The 21299-nt window shown below is 44.7% G+C and overlaps 1 protein-coding gene across 2 annotated transcripts in view; it reads left to right on the top strand.

Moving 5' to 3' along the window:
• The first annotated feature begins 12905 nt into the window (after positions 1 to 12905).
• The window catches only part of LOC105561728, a 58504-nt gene continuing 50110 nt past the window's right edge, over positions 12906 to 21299 (top strand). For both annotated transcript variants that reach the window (XM_012011965.1, XM_012011966.1), the window contains exons 1-2: positions 12906 to 13209; positions 14828 to 15070. In XM_012011965.1, coding sequence (XP_011867355.1) covers positions 12975 to 13209; positions 14828 to 15070 — 478 coding nt within the window. In that variant the 5' untranslated portion in view covers positions 12906 to 12974. The remainder of the gene's footprint in view (positions 13210 to 14827; positions 15071 to 21299) is intronic.

Raw genomic sequence — 21299 nt, forward strand, 5'->3', positions numbered from 1 at the left:
GCAAAATGGTGTGTTTGTTGACAAAAACTTTTTCGGCACGGTGTCATATGTCGCGCGTTCTCTCGCTGCGCGCCGTTCGCCCGCTCACCGCTCCCCGCTCGCCTCCGTCTCTCATCGATCGATGCGTGACTCCACCTCTCGCTATCGATTCTTGAGAGATGTCAACAAACACACCATTTTGCATGTCTGCCGAGTCCGGCCTTCCGCTCCTCCGTGCACTTATTGGCTCAGACGTTTTTCTTAATAATGCGATAATAATTACGGATTTTGTAAAATGGTATATAACTTTTCTTCTCAGTTTAACCCAATCTACTATAATCTTTGGAGTCGTCCATATCGAATCCGACACCCTGTATAGGTTAATACGCGCGCGCGTGTAAAATATTTGTTAAGTAAATCACAAATATGTGTAATTAAAAAAACTTGCAAAAGTTCTGAAGTTATCGTTAAGCAAACTTTTAAAATGCGGTATAAAAATGTCTATATAAAAAGAATAGAGGGAGTAAAAAAAAGAATAGCTAGCGCCGTTTTCCTCTCTCGTTCGCTTTTCTTTTAATTTCTCTTATTCAGACACGTGATGCTATTTATATGTATACAAAGCTTATGAATATTTTGGGCAATTTCACCGGGACACCGTCGTGCGTGTTGAAAATTTCATCAATTAACGAAATTGGCTAGTACAAAACTATAATTATAAATTCTAACTTCCGCCCGTTCATATTTTTCAACGATTGAATTGTTATGATACCATTTAAAACAATATTCATTGCAAGCCCGAAACAGATTTAACTCCTTTCACCCTTGCTTTACAGTGCTTTTAAATACATTAACATGACTGCTAATGGCGTTTATACAATTTTACTTCATTTATATAATTAAACGTATAATTTTATCCTCACATCCTGCAAATGATTTTTCCCAGTCGGCCATCCGTGAGGAAATAGCTGCAAATGCAAATGCACATCCGGCGCATCTAGGGCGATTAAATTCCCAGTGTTAATATTTGCAGTTACTTTTTATACAAAAGCAACACCGGACTTTTCGATATTGAATCACGATTGATACGCGCCGATTGGCAGCAAACCGAGCGAGCGAGCCAATCGATGGCAAATGGTCGAATTTCAGGCTGCCAGATTCGATCGATCGATTCACCGCCACTTCGAAGAAGACGCGTGCGTGCATTTTACACGTGTCTGCACGCGCCGACACGTGCGTGCCACTCGCACAGGTCCGACTCCATTTAATTACTGGATCGAGCGAGCTTTCACGGCCGTTAAAGGAAATTAATTGCCCCAGCAACGTACATGCTTCCGGTTTCGACAGCGTACATGATGGATCAAGCAGGACGCCGGGTGGAAAAAAATTTTAGTCAAGAAAAAAATCCCCTTTGTGCACAGTGGTTTGCGCATTATGATTCTTTGCTATGGTATCGCTGTTTATACGCTTTGACATTTTTACGCGCTTTCGCGAGAGGAGGACCGAAATTCTAATAATTAATGCGCGCGGAGTATCAAATGTAATAAAAGAAACGTCGCGTCACACAGGGCGCACGCATTTTCCCAAAGCGTGAGCTTCGCCCGTTTTCGAAGACATTATTATCGAGCAGCGCCAAGTCAGGCAACATTATTATCATGTCCAGTGCCATCCAATTTACTTTTATTATTGCGGATCTAATTTTATGTCCGCTTCTCGTTCGACGAGGCTGCCGCTATTCACTATCTTTGATCTATCCGTGCCTCGTATTTATCGGACTTCCTCCGAAGAGCGGTTGCGAGATTTCCTTCCTCCCGATCTCTCCCGCCAAGTTGCTCCTGCTACGCTCCTCTTCGAGTTACCGTAAATTGTTCTACTTAGCTAAGACGAGTAGTGACCCTCCCAGGCGAAGTTTAATTAGCTTTTAAATCCCTGCCGCTCATTATGCCCTCCTTTTTCTCCGCCAAATTGAAGGGACGAGGCTTCTTCTGCTATCGGCCAACTTCCCGCGCAAGTAATCGCGCGGAAAGGAAAAAGGAAACGCGCCTTTTCAGCAAGAAATACAACCGGGCAAAGAATCTCGCCGGGAACGACACCGAGAACCGATCGGCGACGTTTCGATTTAATTGGCCGGCGATACTTTTACTCGCTCCCGATGCCGGGCGCAAGTAGGGACGGTGCTCGATAAGTATCACCGCTGTCTGCGATAATTAAACAAGAACTTTACACTAACGAACAAGTGAAGATTGATACCGATAATTAATTCTTGGACTCTCGCGTTTCTACGCCCGCCAATCTCGTCACGCATAGTTTCTTGAGTTTCCTTCCTTCATTTTTCAGAGATTAGGCCCGCTGCGTTCGAGTTCTTTCTCTCTCGAACAAAGCGAGAGTGCGCGGAAAAAAGAGAAATATTCTTCTTTTGAAAATATGTTTAGTCCCAACGTGAAAATCTTGAAACGAGATTACATTGCGTTAAACGAAGAAAAACCTACTTGAATGAAGCAATTTTATATAATTCAACCAAGAAAAATATATGCTCATTATTTAAGAATAATCTTTTTGAATAGAAAGGAAACAATGTTGGATAACGTATTTTCAAATCGAAGATTACAATGAATAAAATGATTTTAGTTTCGTTATAATTACTTTCTTTTTCATACATATAAAAAATGTTCAGTGCTGAGTTATGTATGTTTGTAGATTACTTGAAAAGGGTCCAAATCTGGGACCGAAACGCCGTTTTTTTTTAAATAAAAACAAATGGCCAGTCTAGGTCGTTTTAAAAAACCACATATCATTGGTTTGAAACTACTGGCGATATTAAATGTATTTGTGAATAATTATGTGTATTCTTGAAGTGACAATTATATTTAAATAAGACCGTAAGATCATTAAATGCTTCTATAGATTGTTACGTATATACGAAACAAAGAACGCGTTGATTTGAGTACATAAGAGTTGATTCGACACTCATTTTACTCCGTGTAAAATTGACAGAGAATTGTTTCGTTCGGTGCCGCCTTCCCAGTATCGATGTCTGTTGAAGGTGCAATAAGACTCGATCCTGCAAGACAATCGGTATCGAGTTTGCTGTTGCGAGATGTAGCCGTGCTGGCGTTTAATACGAGAGAAAGACATTCTTAGCGGGCTATCGCTAGTCATTTCCGGCGACACGTAGCGCGCCCTTAGCGTCCACCTTTTGATTTATCACAACGCGGGGCCACCCGCGAGGTAGGCAGCCGTGTCGGAAGGCTCCTCTATACGTGGCGATGATAAATCTCGGGCACTCTCGGCTACAGGCGCCGCCGCTAAATCTGCGCGAATCACGCGGTGTGCGGCCGGTATCGCTGTAATAAATCGCGCTTCGATCGCGGAACCGTCTTGTAATACACGTACCGCGCGAGAAAAAGGATCCAGAAATAGCGGGATTTATCCTCTAATCCCCGGGGGAATTAAATCTCCGAGGCTCGAAGCGCTCGAGCGGAGGATACACAAGAACACAAGATCGACACCGAGCCGAAGACTCGACAATCGCGAAAATGACAATCGGAGGAAGTGCCTTAACGTTGCGTATCTTGAGGATTGATAAAATATTGAAAGTTGCAATTCGCTGGGATATACGGCGCGCCGAGGAACGAAATGCAAATAGAAACGGCGGGTATTGGCGACAACGCGTGTGATTTAAAAAAATTGCGTGGTATCTGAAATTCTCTCTCTCTCTCTTTCTCTTGACAGGGGAAGCCGTGTCGTTACAACGCGGCCGACGTACCAACATATCGCCATAGATTCCGACCAATAACCGTTTCGCCGCGGAGAACCCCGTTGTATCCACGGAAGCAGCCAGTTTTACGTTCCAATGACTTCCCGTTCTCTCGGCAAGAGATAGAACATAAATGAACCTCTAGTCTTCCGCGAATACTAACGCCCTCATGTATACTTATATTATATATATATATATCCCAAACGGAAAAAGACATTTACGCATAAATGCTCCTTTCTTTCCTGCGCGAGAAGAATAAATAGAAATAAAGTAAATCTATACTGTACAAGGTTTGAAGAAAATGTGTTAAAGAGATTTAGTACGCAATGCGTTAGAATGTAAAAAAGCAATAATTGTAAAAATAAAACCTAGACTAATATGTAGAGGAGTCCCCTATTATGAGATAAGTTCCGAATGTAACATAGCGAGTTTCAATATTCAATTTCACAAATCTTTTTCGCAACAGTTACACGCACGATCTAACAATATTTTCCCATACAACACGTATGTCTGAAAGACATCTTCAAGACGTCTTTAAGATTGTTCTTTCTCAACCATGCTAGGCAAAATAAGACTAAATCAATAAAGTTCAATAAACAATGAATTCTTTTATACTAAATTCCAGAACAAATTTCTAAACACCATTACTTCTCTTAGAATATTAAAAACCGACAAAATAAAAAAAGAGTTGCAGAAAATAAAATAGTATTCTGAATTACTTAGTGTTAGCGGAGCGTTGATCGTGGCAACATCACATTTCATCGTGAATGCGATAAATTGTGAAAAGATATTTTAATTCTCATAATGGAAAATCAGTTCCCATACAACACAAAAGCATACAACAACATTGCTGCAACATTACAACGTTGCATATTGCAGTGTAATGTTACAGAGATATTGCAAAGATATTATTCTACAATATTACTTTAATAACGTTGTAGCAATATTATTTTAAAATATTGATACAACTACGTTTGTAATATGTATATTGTTTCCTCATCGCACTTTTATAGTTTACTAGAAATGACAAAACGCGCGCTTCGCGCGCGCAGTTTGTATAAGTCGAGCGTTGTATATTTTTAAGAATTTGCATATATGCAAAGGAGTAATTGTATGCGCAACGTCAATTAAAAATAAAAAGTAATTCATCACTCACTGATACGATTTGCAACAGCAGAGTTGTACATCGTTAACTATATGTGTCAAACTGCAAAAATACAAATATGCATATGATTATTATACACTAATTTACAATAAAATGTAAAATCGAAATTATTGTATTAAATATACTTTATATTTTATATTTTTTTAAATAGGTATTTATTACAATAATTATATAGAGTACTGAAAAAGTTGTCCTTTTACATATAAACTCACAAAATTTTCAACGAATGGTTTGTCTCTAACACTTATTCGAATCCTCGTTCGAATCATTTGAATAAATAATATAAAAACACAGAGCAGATGCTTTATTTTGCACAAGTAGCAAATAACATAAAAATGTAAGTGAGACACTTACCTCACGATTTTTCCGCCGTTGCCCGATGCCTCCTAAGCCTGCTCCTCCTCTTAGATTTCCTTGTTGTACTCACACAAAACTCACTCGCGAAAATCATCGATCGCGCGAAATTTCGGACACTCCCGTACGCGATGTGAAATACCGCGAAACGCACGAAATATTATTAACAAATGTCGGGGAACGTTACTTGTTGCTGCTAAAAGTGTACAAATCAATAGCGTTTCATCCCTACATTCATCGCGATCGAGTCTCGGAAACCGATAACGCAAAAGTAATAACACGCACGGAGCGACTCTCGCCACTGCCTGCCGGCTCGACGTTCGGCGAGCGAATGATAGCGCGGCGACCTTCAGGTACACGATGGCACGCAAAAACATCGTGCGTCACCGCGCCGAAAGAAAAATAACTACGAACGTTGAGAATTCGTTGTCCCGCCTACGAAATTGAAAATTCTGTACTTAATATTTTACATTACTTTGTTCCGTGACTGTTTCGTGTATCATTCCGCGGACTCTCCTCTAATAGTCACTGTATACATTATGTAACAAATATATGACTTTAAAATTGAGAACAATATGTGCGATATGGAGCACTGATGCCTCGCGGGGGGAAAAAAGGATATGACATTTCGTCGTTTTGGCATAATCCCGCGGCGAAAACATCGCCCCGTTGTGCATTATGGAACGGCGAATATGGCGAAGATCCTTATGATCCTTCTTGCTATCAACTTGGCCCGCAAAATAAGTACGCCCGAGATTCGGCTTATTCTGAATAATATATCAAACTTATGAAGCGGCTTTGAGGGCGACGTCGCGGCAAATCCTCGTATTATAAAGTAGAAAGACGAACGGACGAAATTGCATTTTGGCGGTCCATGTGTCTAAACGATTACGCGTATTTCGAACAAAATCCGATAATCTGCAAACGGGCACGTCATACGACACACGTGCGCTGGCACGATGGGAAGAGACAAGACGACAAATTATGGCTCGGCGAGTATAGAAAAAAAAGAAAAGAAAAGAGACCGCCTTTCGACTCTCTCCGTGCGAGAATGAGATTTTAGATCCTGCAGCGCGGGAGCCGAAAGATTACAAGATCTAAAAATTCCAGGCATCGCACGCCCCTCTCGTCCCTTCCTCCCAAAGTTTCTAAACTCTAAAGAGCTAAACTTCCAGTTATAAAATCCATCTAGGCGAGGCTCCTAGACAGCATCTACCCTTTCCTCATCCTCTTTGTGTCTGGGAGATGAGCTAAGTTCATTAACGTAAATGAGATGATTCTGAAGAGGAGCTACTCATCGCGGCACCAGCCACCCGCGCCCCGAGGGGATCGCCTCAAAGCCTTCTTATCGTAGATTTAACACGTCGTTACTTCCCGTGAATACGCTGTGAATACACGTGCGTAGACGCGGAGCAGATAATTCGGATACAAAACTAATTTTGCGAGCCCCTTACGCGCATTAAGCTCATCGGCGACTTCCTCCGGGGCTCGCATTTATCCGGGGAATCTCGAATTACACATCGAAGTAGATTTATTCAGCTTGAAAGCGAGTTACAATTTGTAAGAACTTTGCGAAAAATGGTCCGGCCGGACTGAAGTTGAATTCAAGTTGAATCGTAATCCTATTCAATCCCAGCCAGATCGATTTTATTATTTCAACTTTAGATTCGACTTCGAGTAATAATTATTTATCCGTGGAAGGAATTCACTCTGTACAGCGCCGACGGCGCTGTATTTATTAAAACATTTTGAAAAGCAACGCAAATTCAACGCGTAAAATTATCGAATAAGGAAACTTTGACGAACGCCGACTTTAATTTCAGAAGCACCGGAGACTCGTTGAAATCTCGTTGAACAAATCGTTCGCCGCCAAATTAACTTCGCGTGTTACTTCAGTTTCTTTCGCATCGGAAGTTCACACTTCCGATGCGAATTGGAGATTGGCGCGCGCAATATCGCTGTACTTATCAATCTGATCTCGAGGACGCGCCTTTCACACTTTACGAATGCGAAAGTTCGCGCTTTCCGCGATTCGCGTTCTCGCGGATCAACGAGCAGACAAGCATCCGGGGCGCAAGTATCCTTCTCTCGTCTCGCTGCTTCCTCCCCACTTGCCGACATCCGTCGTCCGCGCGCACACGCGGACGAATTTCGAACAACGGGGTATGATTTGACGAAAATGAAAGTTTCCGCTTTCGAAATTCGCCTCGCCTTGGCGGGCGGCGCGCGCTCCGCTCAAAGACTCATCCGCGATTTAATTTTAGACGAGTCTTTCGCATGCGCGCCAGCTCAGTTCACTCGCGAGAACCGTCGGGACAAAGGCGAATTTTCGACGGGCGTGTTTCCGTCGCGAAAGAAAACGCGCAAGTGCGTCCGATTATCCGACGACCGTCGACGTGAGTTTCCGCGTCGGACGTGAGTTTCCGCGACGTGTCCAACTGTTCAATTCTCGGCAGCAACGATATGACCGGAAACGCGAAGTGTAATTATTGAAATTAAATTTGTCACTGTTATACCGAGAAAGATGCGCGAAAGGAAGTGAAATTTATATTTCCGTCGTGCTGGGAATCTTTTGTTGGCCACGCGAAAAGGGGTAAAGAACCGTCCCCGACTATTTTGCGACGCGAGAACCCTCTAAAAATAGAAATTGTTGCAGCGCAACAGCGTAACAATTTGCCGCAATTTTGGGTACATTTTTGCCGCGGGCGGAACTTTTTACACAAAATCCGTCGAATAGAATTTTTTTTCCCCCCCAAACGAGAGATACAATGGCGGTATGATAACGGAGCGTGATAACGCGGCGGGATTTTCTCACCTCTCGAAAATCTATCATAAACATCGGCGAAAGTAAAAAGAAGTATTAATGATGGATGCGGTGAATTCCTATAAGCTTATCCGCCACAAGCGGTCGGCAAAATAGGATTTGCCGCAATAATCGCTTACGCTCGCTCGTTCAATACTTAATCCCTTAACAGCGCGAGAAAATATAAAAATTTGTCAAAAATATTTTATTTCATACGCTGCGGCGGAATATAAATAAAGTCGATCTTGCTGAAAAAATATGCGAATTAAAAATGTGAATTTAAGGTAAATAAATATAAAATTGTTTGCGCGGATAATAACACTTGATGCGCCGCTGCGTAAATACGTGTCGTGTAATATTTCATCATCATCTCATCTTAAAGCTCTTAACAGCATTTCGTTTAAAGGCCGAGCGATATTTGGGGAGGAAAAAATACTTGCTCTAATAAATGTTTTCCTATTTGTCGGGCGTGTAAATAGGAGGAAAAAAAATGTAACGTTCGCGCAGTGGCAACATATCGAGCGCATCAACCGTTATTGTGAGTTCTCACCCTGAGAAGTGCTCGTCGATGCGAAAATGTACAATTCGGCTCTGCTTGTCGAGGAGGCTCCAGTTGTCATCGTCAACGTTAAAAATAACGTCGAGGGCTTTTTCACAAGTGTGAAACTTCTCGCAAAAATTCCTACGAAACTCCGACGATATCTCCACCTTTTTCACGTTTTCAAAATTACGTGCTTCACCACGTGTATATGATTTCCGCTTTATTTCGGAGATTTTCCAAGTGTGTTGTAGCGAAAATAGTAAAACTAATTGACGTCCTACCGCAAAGAAATCCCGCAAAATTTCAAGATTGTTTATTATCACGTCCGAGGCCATAAAAATTCTTTTGTTGTGTTTTCAAAATTACGTGATGATTTCCACTTTATTTCGGAAATTTTCCAAGTGTGTTGTAGCAAAAATAGTAATTGACGTTCTACCGCAAAAAAATCCCGCAAAATTTCAAGATTTTTTATAATCACGTCCGAGGCCACAAAAATTCTTTTTGTGTTTAGAAAATTATGTGATAATTTCCGCTTTATTTCGAAGATTTTCCAAGTGTGTTGTAGCAAAAATGGTAATTGACGTCCTACCGCAAAAAATTCCGCAAAATTTCAAGATTGTTTATAATCACGTCCAAGGCCATAAAATTCCTTTTTATTATGTATTCAAAAGTACGAGCTTCAAGTAAACACGACATTTCCATTTTATTTAACAACTTTTCCAAGTGTATTGCAGCGCGAAAATGATGCATTATTATTTATTATTATTAAATACAACTGACTACTGTGAGACATCTTGTACTACACAGAAATCCCTCGAAATTTCAAGAATGTTTACGATCGCGTTTCCAAATTGCGTATTTTCTCACTAAATATTTTACTGATAATATTAGGTATTTGTTGGAAAAGTTGTTGATATCTCGAATCTCTAGGAATTTATAGTGGAAATATTACGTTAAAAGGGGTTCAAAAAACTTGGGAACTGGTGTTGCGGACTACACCAGCTTGACAGGTAGAGCTGATACGGTTTGAAAATCGTGTGGCGTGTTTGAGTCTTCAAAAGTTTGCCCACCGTAAACGTCACAAATATCGGATTTAGCCGAGCGCTCTCTCTCTCTCTCCCCCCCTCCCCTTCTCCTCGCTGCCTCTTGCGTTTTCCCGGGTTAGTTGCGAACTCGACGTCATTTATCCGACGTAAATTACGAGACGCTCGCGTATATCGCAAAACTGCGAGCAAACTATTATCGCGATACTGGGAAATGAGCACTTCGCTCGTCACGCGATCGAATTTGCGCGAACGCGACTTGTCGCTCGACGTTAACGCGCGGCTCTGCCGCTTTATAAAGTTTTTACGCCGTCGTTTCGTGCCCGTGTAAAGATATCGCCGCGTCCTTACGTGCGAAATTTTCCCTCACGGCCCCATAAAATATTCCGGATAGAAACGTTCGCCGCGAGATACGTACGGAGAGAGCCCTGACGAGCCGTGGCGGAAGGAAAGGGGGAAAAAGCAAAAATTCCGCGGGAAATCATCCCACGCGAATCGATCTCGATCGAGTCCCCGAGTTCGCTTAATAATTTCCGACGTGTCTGCGGTTTTCTCGGAGTTTTCGACTCGCTAACGCCGCGAGTCGAAAGGTCTCTCTCTTCGAGAGCGCGGCGACGGCGATGTCCTCCGGAGGCGATATTCTTGGCGGGACAAACAAGGGTGAACGCACGTAGAACGCGAGAAGAGAGAGAGAGAAAGAGAGATAGAGAGAGAGAACGAGAGGAGGAAGAGGGAGAGGGAGAGCGAGGGCTCGCGCGACTGCACGTACTCTTCGCCCTAAATAGAACGCCGCCGCCTCCTGTTGGTAAACTCTCCCGTGCCACTCGATCTGCCATCGTGCGCCAGCTCGCTTTCCCTCAGCGCGATTTCCTCGCTTAAATACAGGCCGTGGAATGCCGCGTCTACTAAAACAGTCCGCGAGACATCTCAAATAAGATAATTGAAAATACCGCCGCACGTCAGCCCGCGAATATGGACACATTGAACTTCAATCCCCTCGAGTTTAAATAGGCGAGCCGCGCGGCGACTGTCGCGTCAATCAAATTTTCGTCGACATTGTAATCATAATTTCGTGATAACTGTGTTATTGTGAAGGAAGTCAAGCTCGCGTTATGCATATGCAAAACGAGTAAATCAGCGGGACAATGGCCGAGCGTGGTTCGACGTTAAGAATAATATGTTTATGCTAACAAATCGGAACCAACATTTTTCCGGAACGTTTCCGGCTCCCTTCATCAGGATATAATCCAATAAATTAAACATACGATAAATTAAATACAGCGGTTAATCACGAGAGAGACAATTACCTGAAATTATAATGAAAAAGGGCAAAACAGTGGGAAGCCACGTTGAAAATAAACGCAATAAATATAAAACTTGCAAAAAATTAACAAGGCAAGTTAAAGAAAGTCGAGGTAAAAAAGTCGGAAACGTAGGAGAGACATCGACGATAAATCAGGGCAGTCAAGCACGGACGATGGTGCACGTGTATTATAACACGATAGAAAATACAGAATTAATATTGGCCAACGTTTCGGCCCCTTTTCGATCGTCAGCGCAATAAAAGTTATTAATTACACGTAAAAGTGACACGAAAGCGGCCGCATGTCAAAGCTCACAAAGGCAGCTGCAAAATAAAATATATAGAAGCAATGCATGTAAATACAAAACGTGCGGTTACACGCGCAGGAGTAACAAAAGTTACAAAAGAGATCAGGAACTATAAGAGAGAAATTCATCATAATTTTTAGATCCTGTATACGGAGATACCTTTTCCTTACAATTCACGTCCTGAAAGTCATGTGAATCGTGGGACAAGGCATTTCGAAGAGCTTCGTAAGAGATTTTTGAAATTTTACCATACATTTTACTAGTAAAATGTAAAAACTCATAAAATTCTTCGAAGTGCCGCGTTGTCCCAAGATTACCTCATTTTCAAGACAAATTTTAAGGTAGTCATTTCGTAAAATCATTTATGTCAGAATTGTTTCAAATTTTTATAGTTTATTCTTTACATTAATACGTGCAAAATAAGACTAATTGAATTAACATTGATCGTCTCACAGTTCTAAAAAAAAAGCTAAAGTTCGCTATGATACACGAAATATTACGTGTAAAACACGTTAAAAATATTATTACACGTAACAATATAATTTGTTGCAATATTGTCACACGTGAAATATTATTTACACATATTATTATGTGTTAAAATATTGATATTTGCGTTTGCAAACGCAAATGATGGCACTTTTTTTTTAAGCTCAACGGTGAGTGAGATTTGTACGAGAAACAAATACGTTATAAAGTAAAATAGAACAAATAAGTGGGAAAAAATCAAAGTTATTGACCGTTACGTTTTAACAATGTAAATAGTTAAAACTGAAAAATTGGAAAAATTGTGCAGTAGACACGACTGTAGTGTAAGAGATGCGGCAACAGCGCCTCAAACTATAATCTTTCGAATCTATTTTATATTATGTATTAATCGTAAGTGTATTCTTTAGAACAATATTGCATCAAGACATATCATATTGTAATAATTGAGTGCTGATTTCTGTCTGGAAGGAACTTTTGCGCATTACTGTCGCGAGACAACTACCTTAAGAGAACGTTCTCCCTGTGTATACATTTAAAATATGCTTTTGAACAGTTAATATCGACAAGAAAAGGATTTAATTCGAGCGCAGCGGGAACGGAGTTTGCGCGTTAGTGAAACGCACGTTCGTTCGGCGCGCAGAGCCCGATCGCGGGGACGGTTAAAAGTTGGAGGCCACGGGAATCACGAGCCCCGCGATAAATCGGATAAAATCGCGAGCGGGGCGCCTCGAGAGATCGATCGATAGCTCGCGCAAAATGCGAGCTCCGCGCGCGCGGACAGGCAGCCCCTCGATCCCGCGCGCGCGAGACGGCGGAAGCTGCGAAGTGAAAAGTTCCAACGACAGCCGGGAGAGCAGTCGTTCTCCTCTCGCATCCGGTCCTGACGGCAGCCGGAAAAATTATTTTTACTTCTGTCGCGAGTGTGTGCGCCGCGCGTCGCAGTTGTCGCGCGCGTTCGCCCCGAACTTGCCGTCGCGAGCGCCTGAGGGGTTGCACTCCACGACACTTTTTCCGCGATTTCTGCCATGATTTCTCCGACACGCGAGAAGCAACTTTGAAGCGTCGCACGGTGTTTCTTCCGCGAGGAAAAGTAGCGGGAACTACGGTAATTCGGGCTGGATTCCCGCGAACGTTGAAATCGTCGAGTGAAGTGCAAAACCGCTGGGCATCGACAGATTTGGTGGCGACGTTTAAGACGACGGAATACGGTGCTGCGGAATCGAGGAACAACGTGGCAAATGTCCAAAATGTTGCGGATAGAATTGGTGGGCCTGCTACTGTTGGCCTGCACGCAAATCCTTACGGAGCACCGCGACTTTCGCGAGTCGCGGGACCAGTATGGCTACCACCAGCGCTTCCACGACTCCCCGGAGAGAATGACGAGAGAGGTGCGCGTCAAGGAGGGCCGATTGCGCGGCATCGTGGTCCAGCCCAGAACCAATCACAACTTGCAGCTGGTCGACGTCTTTCTCGGTAAAGCTAAAGCTAAGACACACAACGCGTTGAACCGCGGCAACGCGTGCGGCAGCGAATCAAAAGATTTTAATTTCAACGCAGAAAGCTTGCGGCAAGCTTCTGATTAGTCGACTCGCGTTGCCGCACGCGTTGCCGCAGCTCAACGCATCTGTGGAGTCTGAGGCTGATTCACACCTAGGCAGAAAAGCAGAAACCAATCAGAACTCGCGTTGGTAGTAAACAGCGCACTCTGCTGGCAGAAAGTAGAAACTGTCGACTACCAGCGGCAATTCTGATTGGTTCCGACTGGATTTCTGCCGTTCTGCTTTCTGCCTCTCTGCCTAGGTGTGCGAGTTCCAGCCTTAGCTTAAAACTCCGTAAACGCGTTCAAGTGCGGCAACGCGTACGGTAACGAATCAAAAGATTTCAATTTCGAGCTTCTGATTGGTCGACCCGCGCTGTCGCAGCTCAACACATCTATCTTAGCTCAAGTTCTTTTCGGAGAGAACGCCGTTGCGTTTCGATTCATCGCAAAACAACCGTCATTCATACGCGACGAACGGTAGAGTCCGTAAACGCGAAAGAGAAACGGTTCGTTGCGTCGCGACAAGTCCCGCGGCTTTCCGCACAAAGGGCCGCGAAGGGTATCGAATCCCTTTCCGTCCGCGTTGCATTTAATACCAAAAATGGACTCGTCTTTGAAGAAAGGACGCCGTAGAAAATGGCCGAAGCCATTTACGTATCGATGCCATTTAATTCGATGGGGACGCTAAGCTGGTTGACGCAAAGCCCGTCGTTTCATATGCAACAACCTGCTACAACGGTATCTCGATAACGTTCGATACTCCGGAGGAAACTCGGCTCCCGGTCAGTGAGCAAAAGTTTCCTGGCAGCTGCATATCCGCGCTTTGAGAGTCCCGATACGTCAAAGGATCCAAAACGAGGAGCGCGCGCGCGCGCGCGGGTCCGTGTATTTCGGGAACAGATATTACTGCCGTCTCTCTCGCCGCCCTCCCGGCTTTCTCCCGTCTTCGCCCGACTCCGCGTTCGTCAACTTGTGCACCGCCACACGTTCGTCGAATTGCATCCGCGCGTGTGCGCCGCGCGCGCCCAAAGCCGAGCGTACCGTCGCGCCCCTTCTTGTTCATCCGCATACATTTCTCAGTCACTACTCGCTCAAGACCCCATTAACCTTACAAGGATAATCGAATTAAAGGGGCGAGCAGGGGTCGCGCGGGGGGGGGGGAGGGGGGCGCGGGCGGAAGCGCGATTACGAAATTTGATTAAATTTAAAACCGAATCGAGGTCAAATAGAATTTAAATCGGAATTGACGTTTAACTGTGTAACATAAAATTAAATTGGAATGTAATTATAATTTAATTTCGAGCGATATGCGCGGAGAAGCGGCACGCGGCTTAATTAGAAACGAAGTTGGCGGCATTGACACGAGCGAAATCCCCTTTTCAAAAATACATCCAGCGCCGCTAATAGCGCAGCCCCGATGAATAGTTTATCCCGTCGGTGGAAGCGCGTTTGTCTGGCGATAGAAATGTCGGTCGCCACATTAGCTCGGCGTTGCGCCGTGAGTCTGAGGAGCGGTATTCAAGGCAGTCCTCTCCGCCCCCTGGGTTTTAGGAGTTCCTTACGCGGAGCCTCCCGTGGGATCCTTCAGATTTTCACCGCCCCGCTCGCCGCAGCCGTGGCGCGGGGTGCGCCAGTCGCAGGAATTCGCCCCAGTTTGCCCGCAAGTCTTGCCGAATCTGCGGGAGGAGGTGAAGCCGGGCAGGTACGAGTATCTGGAGAGACACTTGCCGTACCTGAAGAACCAGAGCGAGGACTGTCTGTACCTCAACATCTACGCTCCTCATCAGCCCGAAGGTGAGTGCTCGCGGCGGGGGTGGGGGGGGTTTGGGGCGCGTCGGCATTGCAGCCGAAACGAGAGCCGGTCTATGTAGCCCACGGATTGAGAGACGATTTTGACTTATTTCTGCACGGAGAAAGTTCTCTCTTAAGATTTGTCCTGAAAATCGTGTAATCGCGGGACAACATGGCGTCTTGAACAATTTTATGAGAATGTTTTCTGAAATCTTACCACACATTTTACTAATAAAATAATAAAAAGCGAGTATAATTGTTAGTAAAAGGGGTACGAAATTTCAAGAAACCCTCATGAAATTCTTCGAGATACCATGTTGTTCTACGATTACATGACTTTCAGGATGAATTGTCAAAGAAAATTCTCCCCGTGTATCTCTGTCGAATTCAATAAGGAATGTAAGATCTCGATTTGAACGAACCTCCCCAGTTTCGGTGTCAACTGCTATCTTGAATTCTAATCCGGGGGAACGATCGCGTTTTAACTTAATAATCATTTCTAATATAGCTTAGCTCGATTTAGGAACGGAACATTCTCACATTTAACGACTCGACGGTAAGACGGGGAACTTGTCTATCCGCGTAGTTCGACATGAATGCGAGCAGCGGAAGCAAATAGCCGAGGTGTTTTACGCGCTCTATACAATTGACGAACGCGATGATCCTCCTTGAAGCTCGGATGACGGAATAATCCTTCGACGGAACGAAAATGTCCCAGCGTGGGAACCGAGACTCTCTCTCTCTCGGATTTTTCCCCGCGGACAAAACACGGGATATCCAGCTGAAACGAAAACGGGAGCGACCGGCCCATCTCACGCCCGCCTCGCGATTATGCGGGTGCATTCGGCTCTGCAACGAGCTTTTCCGCGCGGTCAACTGCGTAAAACAGCCGCCATCGATTTACGAGGGGGGCCAGCGTCACGGTGGAAGGAACGGTGGTCAGGCCGGGCTTTCGCGCGCGCGTTATAAATTCATTCCGCCGCGCGTTCGTATATATTCATTCCGCCGCGCCGCGCCGCGCCGCGCCGCGCCGACCGCCCGACGGCTCGCAACCCCCCGCGCGCAACCCCCGCGTGCGTATTCACCGTTTTACAATACCGCCGGCCTGAGTGGGTTAAAGCTCGCGTCGCCGGGCCGTTTGCGAGCGTATGGAAATATCTGCAAGAATTCCAAATCGAATTGACCGGCGGGGGCGTTTTCGGCGTATCGCTGTACGCGGGTATCACTCGCAAAACCGCGCCATCGCGCCGCGCCGGTCCGTTTGTTTTACGCCGCGCTACATCCGCTATGAGCCGAACATTTTTTTTCCACCGTACTTCCGCGACGGAACATGATTTCGAATCGCACCGCCGTTTTTCGCGTCCAATTTGGACGCAGACACGTGGAGATAAATGATAAATTCCGCAGGCCAAATAAATGATAAGGTACTCACCCCAAGCTCGTCCCCGCAGTCGCCCGATGCCTCCCAGAGCCTCCTCCTCCTCTCAGCCGTTGCACTCGCGTAAGGTTCACTCGCGAGATCGTAGTTAATTACACTCGCGCGCGTAATAATCACCGGAGTACGACCGCGCGGCACCTTGCGCGGTGTTAATCGCACGCGACGCGCACCTGACGGAATAACAACGAGAGAAGAAACAAGAAGAGTCTCGATTGGCGCGAAAAGATCTCGGCGGATCGCCGACGTGGAAACGTCAAATGATATCGCACAGCATTTCGTCGCGACTGTGATTGCTGGTCGCGACTCAGATGAATAATTGAAATATTCCCTCCGACAAGCAACATCTGTTGCGTATCGATAATCCTTCGTATATCGCGCGACCCTGCGCATCGAGGGGGTAACCACTTAATGTAATCGTGGGACATTGTCTCCGAAATCATGATGAAATCCTTGCGAAATCCCCTTGTAATCGTTTTGTCTTAAGTTTCAAGTTTCTTCACTTGTTAGACAATAAACGTTAAATTCGAACATTTTCTCGGCTTGTTTTTACTTTCCAAAAAAATGTACTTCTTTTACAAATTAATAAAATTGGTATGGCTCAAATGTGTTACAACACAATTGGAGGAATAAATGACTACGAGCCGTGACAGGGTGTTAGCGTCTAAATATTTTATTCTAAATTTATTGCGAAAAAAATATCACTTCAGCCAGGCGGACGTCTCAACTAATTCGACCACCGAGGCATATGGAAATATTCATCGCAATAAGCGGTCTAATGTTGATTCCCGAGTGACCGTATTCGAAAACGAGATTAGATTATTTGTAAGTAAAGCCAACGGCACACGATACGATTTTTCCTACTGGATCGCTCACGAGAGCCAATCAGGGTTTAGCCTTAAGTCACCTGATCGAAAACTTTGCATCCTGACTGGCTCTCGTAAGCAATCCAGTAGGGAAAAATAGTATCGTGTGCCGTTGGCTTTAGATGAGATTATTTGTAATCAGATGAGCTCGTATGAAGTCAAATGAAATCGTGTAATCGGTGGGGCAACATTTTAGCTAGCGATTTACCCCCTTGCTACGCATCTCCCGGTACCACTCGCGACCGATTTTCGAAAGACTACTGGAGCGGCGAAGAGCTACGTGCTACCCGCGCGAGCTTCGCCGAGCGAATGATGACGGTCGCGCGGTGATAGTACGCACTGTCTTCCGCGCGCCTCGCCGAACAAGTAGTTCCGCGAAACGCCCGTGCGTAAACAATACCTGGAGGTCATGACGCGCTCGACGCCCGAAAAACAATTACGCGGCGTACCGAAGACCGCCGGAGTTTTTGTATTATCATTCAGGCAGTCGAGCCGAACGGCTCAGTATCTACGTGTCGCTCCTCGAGCCGCCATCGCGACAAGTGCTACGAAGTATTTAACGTTCGTCCTGCGCGAACAATTAGCGATTACTGGTCTCGCGGTCTGACTCTCTCGCTAACGATAGTTATCTATCGAAATAAAGGTATCTTGTACGACTTATTCGCCGCGTCGAGTAACGTTTAATTAACACAATTGTGATACCATTCGGTGCTTCAATAACCGTAAGAATCGCACACTGTAAAATCGATATTTATACAATGTGGTTTATTTAAATCTTCTATTGTTTGAGATTCGTGTTTAATGTCGATTCGCTGGTCGCAGCTTCGTGCGATCGGAGTTATTTCTTGTTCGTGTTATTTCTCCATAAAGTTATTTCGTAACGTAACAAAGTGCGTGCGACGTGTAGTTAACGGTAGGGTTACACCCGATCGTATTATTCCGATCATTAGTACGCACACGATAATAGTTAACTATATCTTCGCGAGTGTGTGCGATGTGCGTGTGTGCAACGAGAAAATCTGAGGAGAGAAGAAGGCTTTGGAAGCATCGGACGACGGCGGAGTAAACGCGAGGTAAATAATTGATTATATATTTACGCGAGCAACAATTAATCTTTTAAAGTAACAATTGTCTCGAGCGCTACTGTAATCTGAATACGCTTGTATTTTACGCAGTTCTGAGTAAACTAAAAGTAAGACCCAATAAATATTTTGTCGTAAAATAAAAGAATTCCCGGTCGAGTTCAAATCTAACCAAGAACATTGGTTTTCTTGGTTGGATTTGAATCGAAATTCATCGAATTATATTATAGCTTTCTAGAAATGATTATTTTTCGACGTCATCCCGGCGTGACTCTTTGTTCTGCTTTTGCAGGCTTATTAAAGCCGAAACGTTTAACTGAATTATTGGAGTCATTTATAAAATCAAAAAAGAAGTTTACAACAGTGCGTGTAGTTGGATCTTTCCTCCCTCTAATTTACGTTGCGTCAAACGAGCTTGATTTCCCTTGAATCGACTATCAATTCCTTTCTCTCACAAGATGAATATTAAACGGTTAAAACTGTTACACGGCTGAAATTAGTGATGATTTGGTCAAATCGCGATATTAAGTTTCTAACGTTCAATTTAACTTTCGCGTTGAAAATATTTTAGATGTAATCTGGCACGATTGTAAATTAACTTGCGCGAGAATGTGGCGTATCTTCTTCGGCCACAACCCCTTCCTGACGTGGAAATAGGTTAATCTTTTTATCACTGCTTGAAGAGCACTTGTTATCTCCTCAGAGATAAACACGATAAGCAGCAGTGGATTTCCTCGGCGTTTTCTCGGTAGGCATTAACCCGTTAAAGCAAGGCTCGATCCGAGGGCGCCGCAATTACCGCAATTGCAGTACTCACTCTCTACCTCGCGAGATTGCGAGTCGCCGTAGCGAAAAAATAGAGATTGAAGGATACAAAATAAATTTCCCGTGCACGCCGTTCTCTCTAAAGTCGCAACTTTGCGTTGTCGCGTGTTAAAATTTTCGGGTCCCGCGAACTCCTTCCGTTTTTCAGTTTCCCGCAGGAAATATCCTCGTCGTGCTAATTACTCCTCCGAACGCGGGGTAATTCGAGCAGCGCGACGACACGTCCGAGTCGTCCGCGTCTCCTCCCCTCGGCGAGCGCTCGCTTCGAAAATTCGGTGGACGTTTTAATTTTGTTTCCAATTCAACGAGCTTAACTCATTAACGGTCGCATTAAGGGAGGAAACCGCAAACACGGAATTACTATTACGCGTCACGGAATTACCATCCCGCGAGCGATACGTCAGTTGGATTTGGGATAAAACGTGCGTTGATGACTACCTTGCTCGCGGTGGAGCCGGCGCTTTGGGGCTGAGCGAGGCTGGAGAGGAAAACGTGTGCGCGAGTGGTACTCGAGAAAGTCGCCAGAGCCAACACGGCCTTTGTACCGCCTTGTCGTTCTACGGTTCCAACGAGACCAATTTCTCTTCCATCGTGCTTTATCCAAGAAAGGAAAGAGCAGGAAGGGGAGGCGGGAGGGAAGGTTATGGAAGAGCGCGCGTACTTGCGGTGTACTTTGTACTTGGTCCTCCTCGGTTGGAATACGTATAATTATATCGTACATTATAGCGATTACACGTGTATTATATCGGCGATGCATTCATATACACGCACTTGGCTTCCGGACGCCAAGTGATTCTCGCTTGTTAATTTTACCCTAGCCCTTCTCACCGCCGTGCTCCACGCGCAATCACGATTATTAGGCGGGAATTAAGCTGTTTTATGATCGGCGAGATGAAAAGGCAATTCAATTAGATCGTTATAAAGTGTTCTTTCTTCATTTTAATCAACACGTTTTAATTGGCCGCGCAAATTGGCTTAGAGCGAGAGCTGAAACGAGTAAATAAACGAAAGGAGCGGATCTTGTTTCGCCTCCCTCGCATAATTACGCATTTTTGTGAGCACGAGTATTGCCGCGAGTCGAGATGCGTGAGTCAACACGCGGAAATGATTTATTCTGCGAACGCTGTATGAATTCGCTTACCTGGGGAGCGGGATCGTTAGAAGGAATTCTCATGACGTCCCTTTGAATCCAAATTAATGGAAGGCAAATAACCGTCCTCTGATGAGTAATGTTTAATTCTTTCAGTGGCTGCGTTCCCTCGGAAGGCGAAGCCCGACGCGGACGAAAATGTCAATTGAATCCGATGGCGAATTTACCATTCTCTGTCTCGCGTGTAAAGATAATCCCTGATCCTTGAAACACCCGCTCGCTTTGCTCGCTCGATTTTGATCCTCTCCGGATTGTCCGCTCGCAGATTCAAGTCTGCGAATATATCGAGGTGAGAAAGCTGGCATTTGAGATTCTCCTTACGGCCGACGCGTATTCGCTACGTCGCCATATTGCTTCCCTCCGCCTCTGTAAATCTCGCCCTCGGGCGAGATTTATTCGACTGTGCACTGTAGATCGAGCATTAATGAATTTTCCGATATTTTACAGCGCCGCAGGGGTTGCGATCGCTGAAAGCCAACCCCCTTCTCCTTCTGCTTCGTATTTTTCGCCTTCGTTCTCATCCTTCCTCCCTCGAACACACGTACACACTCCTCGCTATACCTCACGTGTACAGCAGTGAGTAGCGGGATCCGGTGAAAGGGTGAAAACGCGGTTCATGTTGTAAAACTGTAGTACCCAAGCCGTTAATAATTATAGCGCTATAAAATTATTGCGGGAGGAAATGCCCTTCTCTGGTAAAGTTCAACAGCCGTTTTCCTCCTGCAAATCGATTATTTCTTCATTAGTTATCTATTATGATGTAAATATATTCGCGCTTTTGAATTAAAACGTTATGTAGTGAGAGGAATAGTCCGCGTTGAATCATACAGCGATCACTGCGAACATCCACGATCCGCCCCGTCTTACTTGTTGG

The sequence above is a fragment of the Vollenhovia emeryi genome, unplaced genomic scaffold (assembly GCF_000949405.1).
Source record: "Vollenhovia emeryi isolate VEMERY1.0 unplaced genomic scaffold, V.emery_V1.0 DF939202.1, whole genome shotgun sequence".
Classification (NCBI taxonomy): domain Eukaryota; kingdom Metazoa; phylum Arthropoda; class Insecta; order Hymenoptera; family Formicidae; genus Vollenhovia; species Vollenhovia emeryi.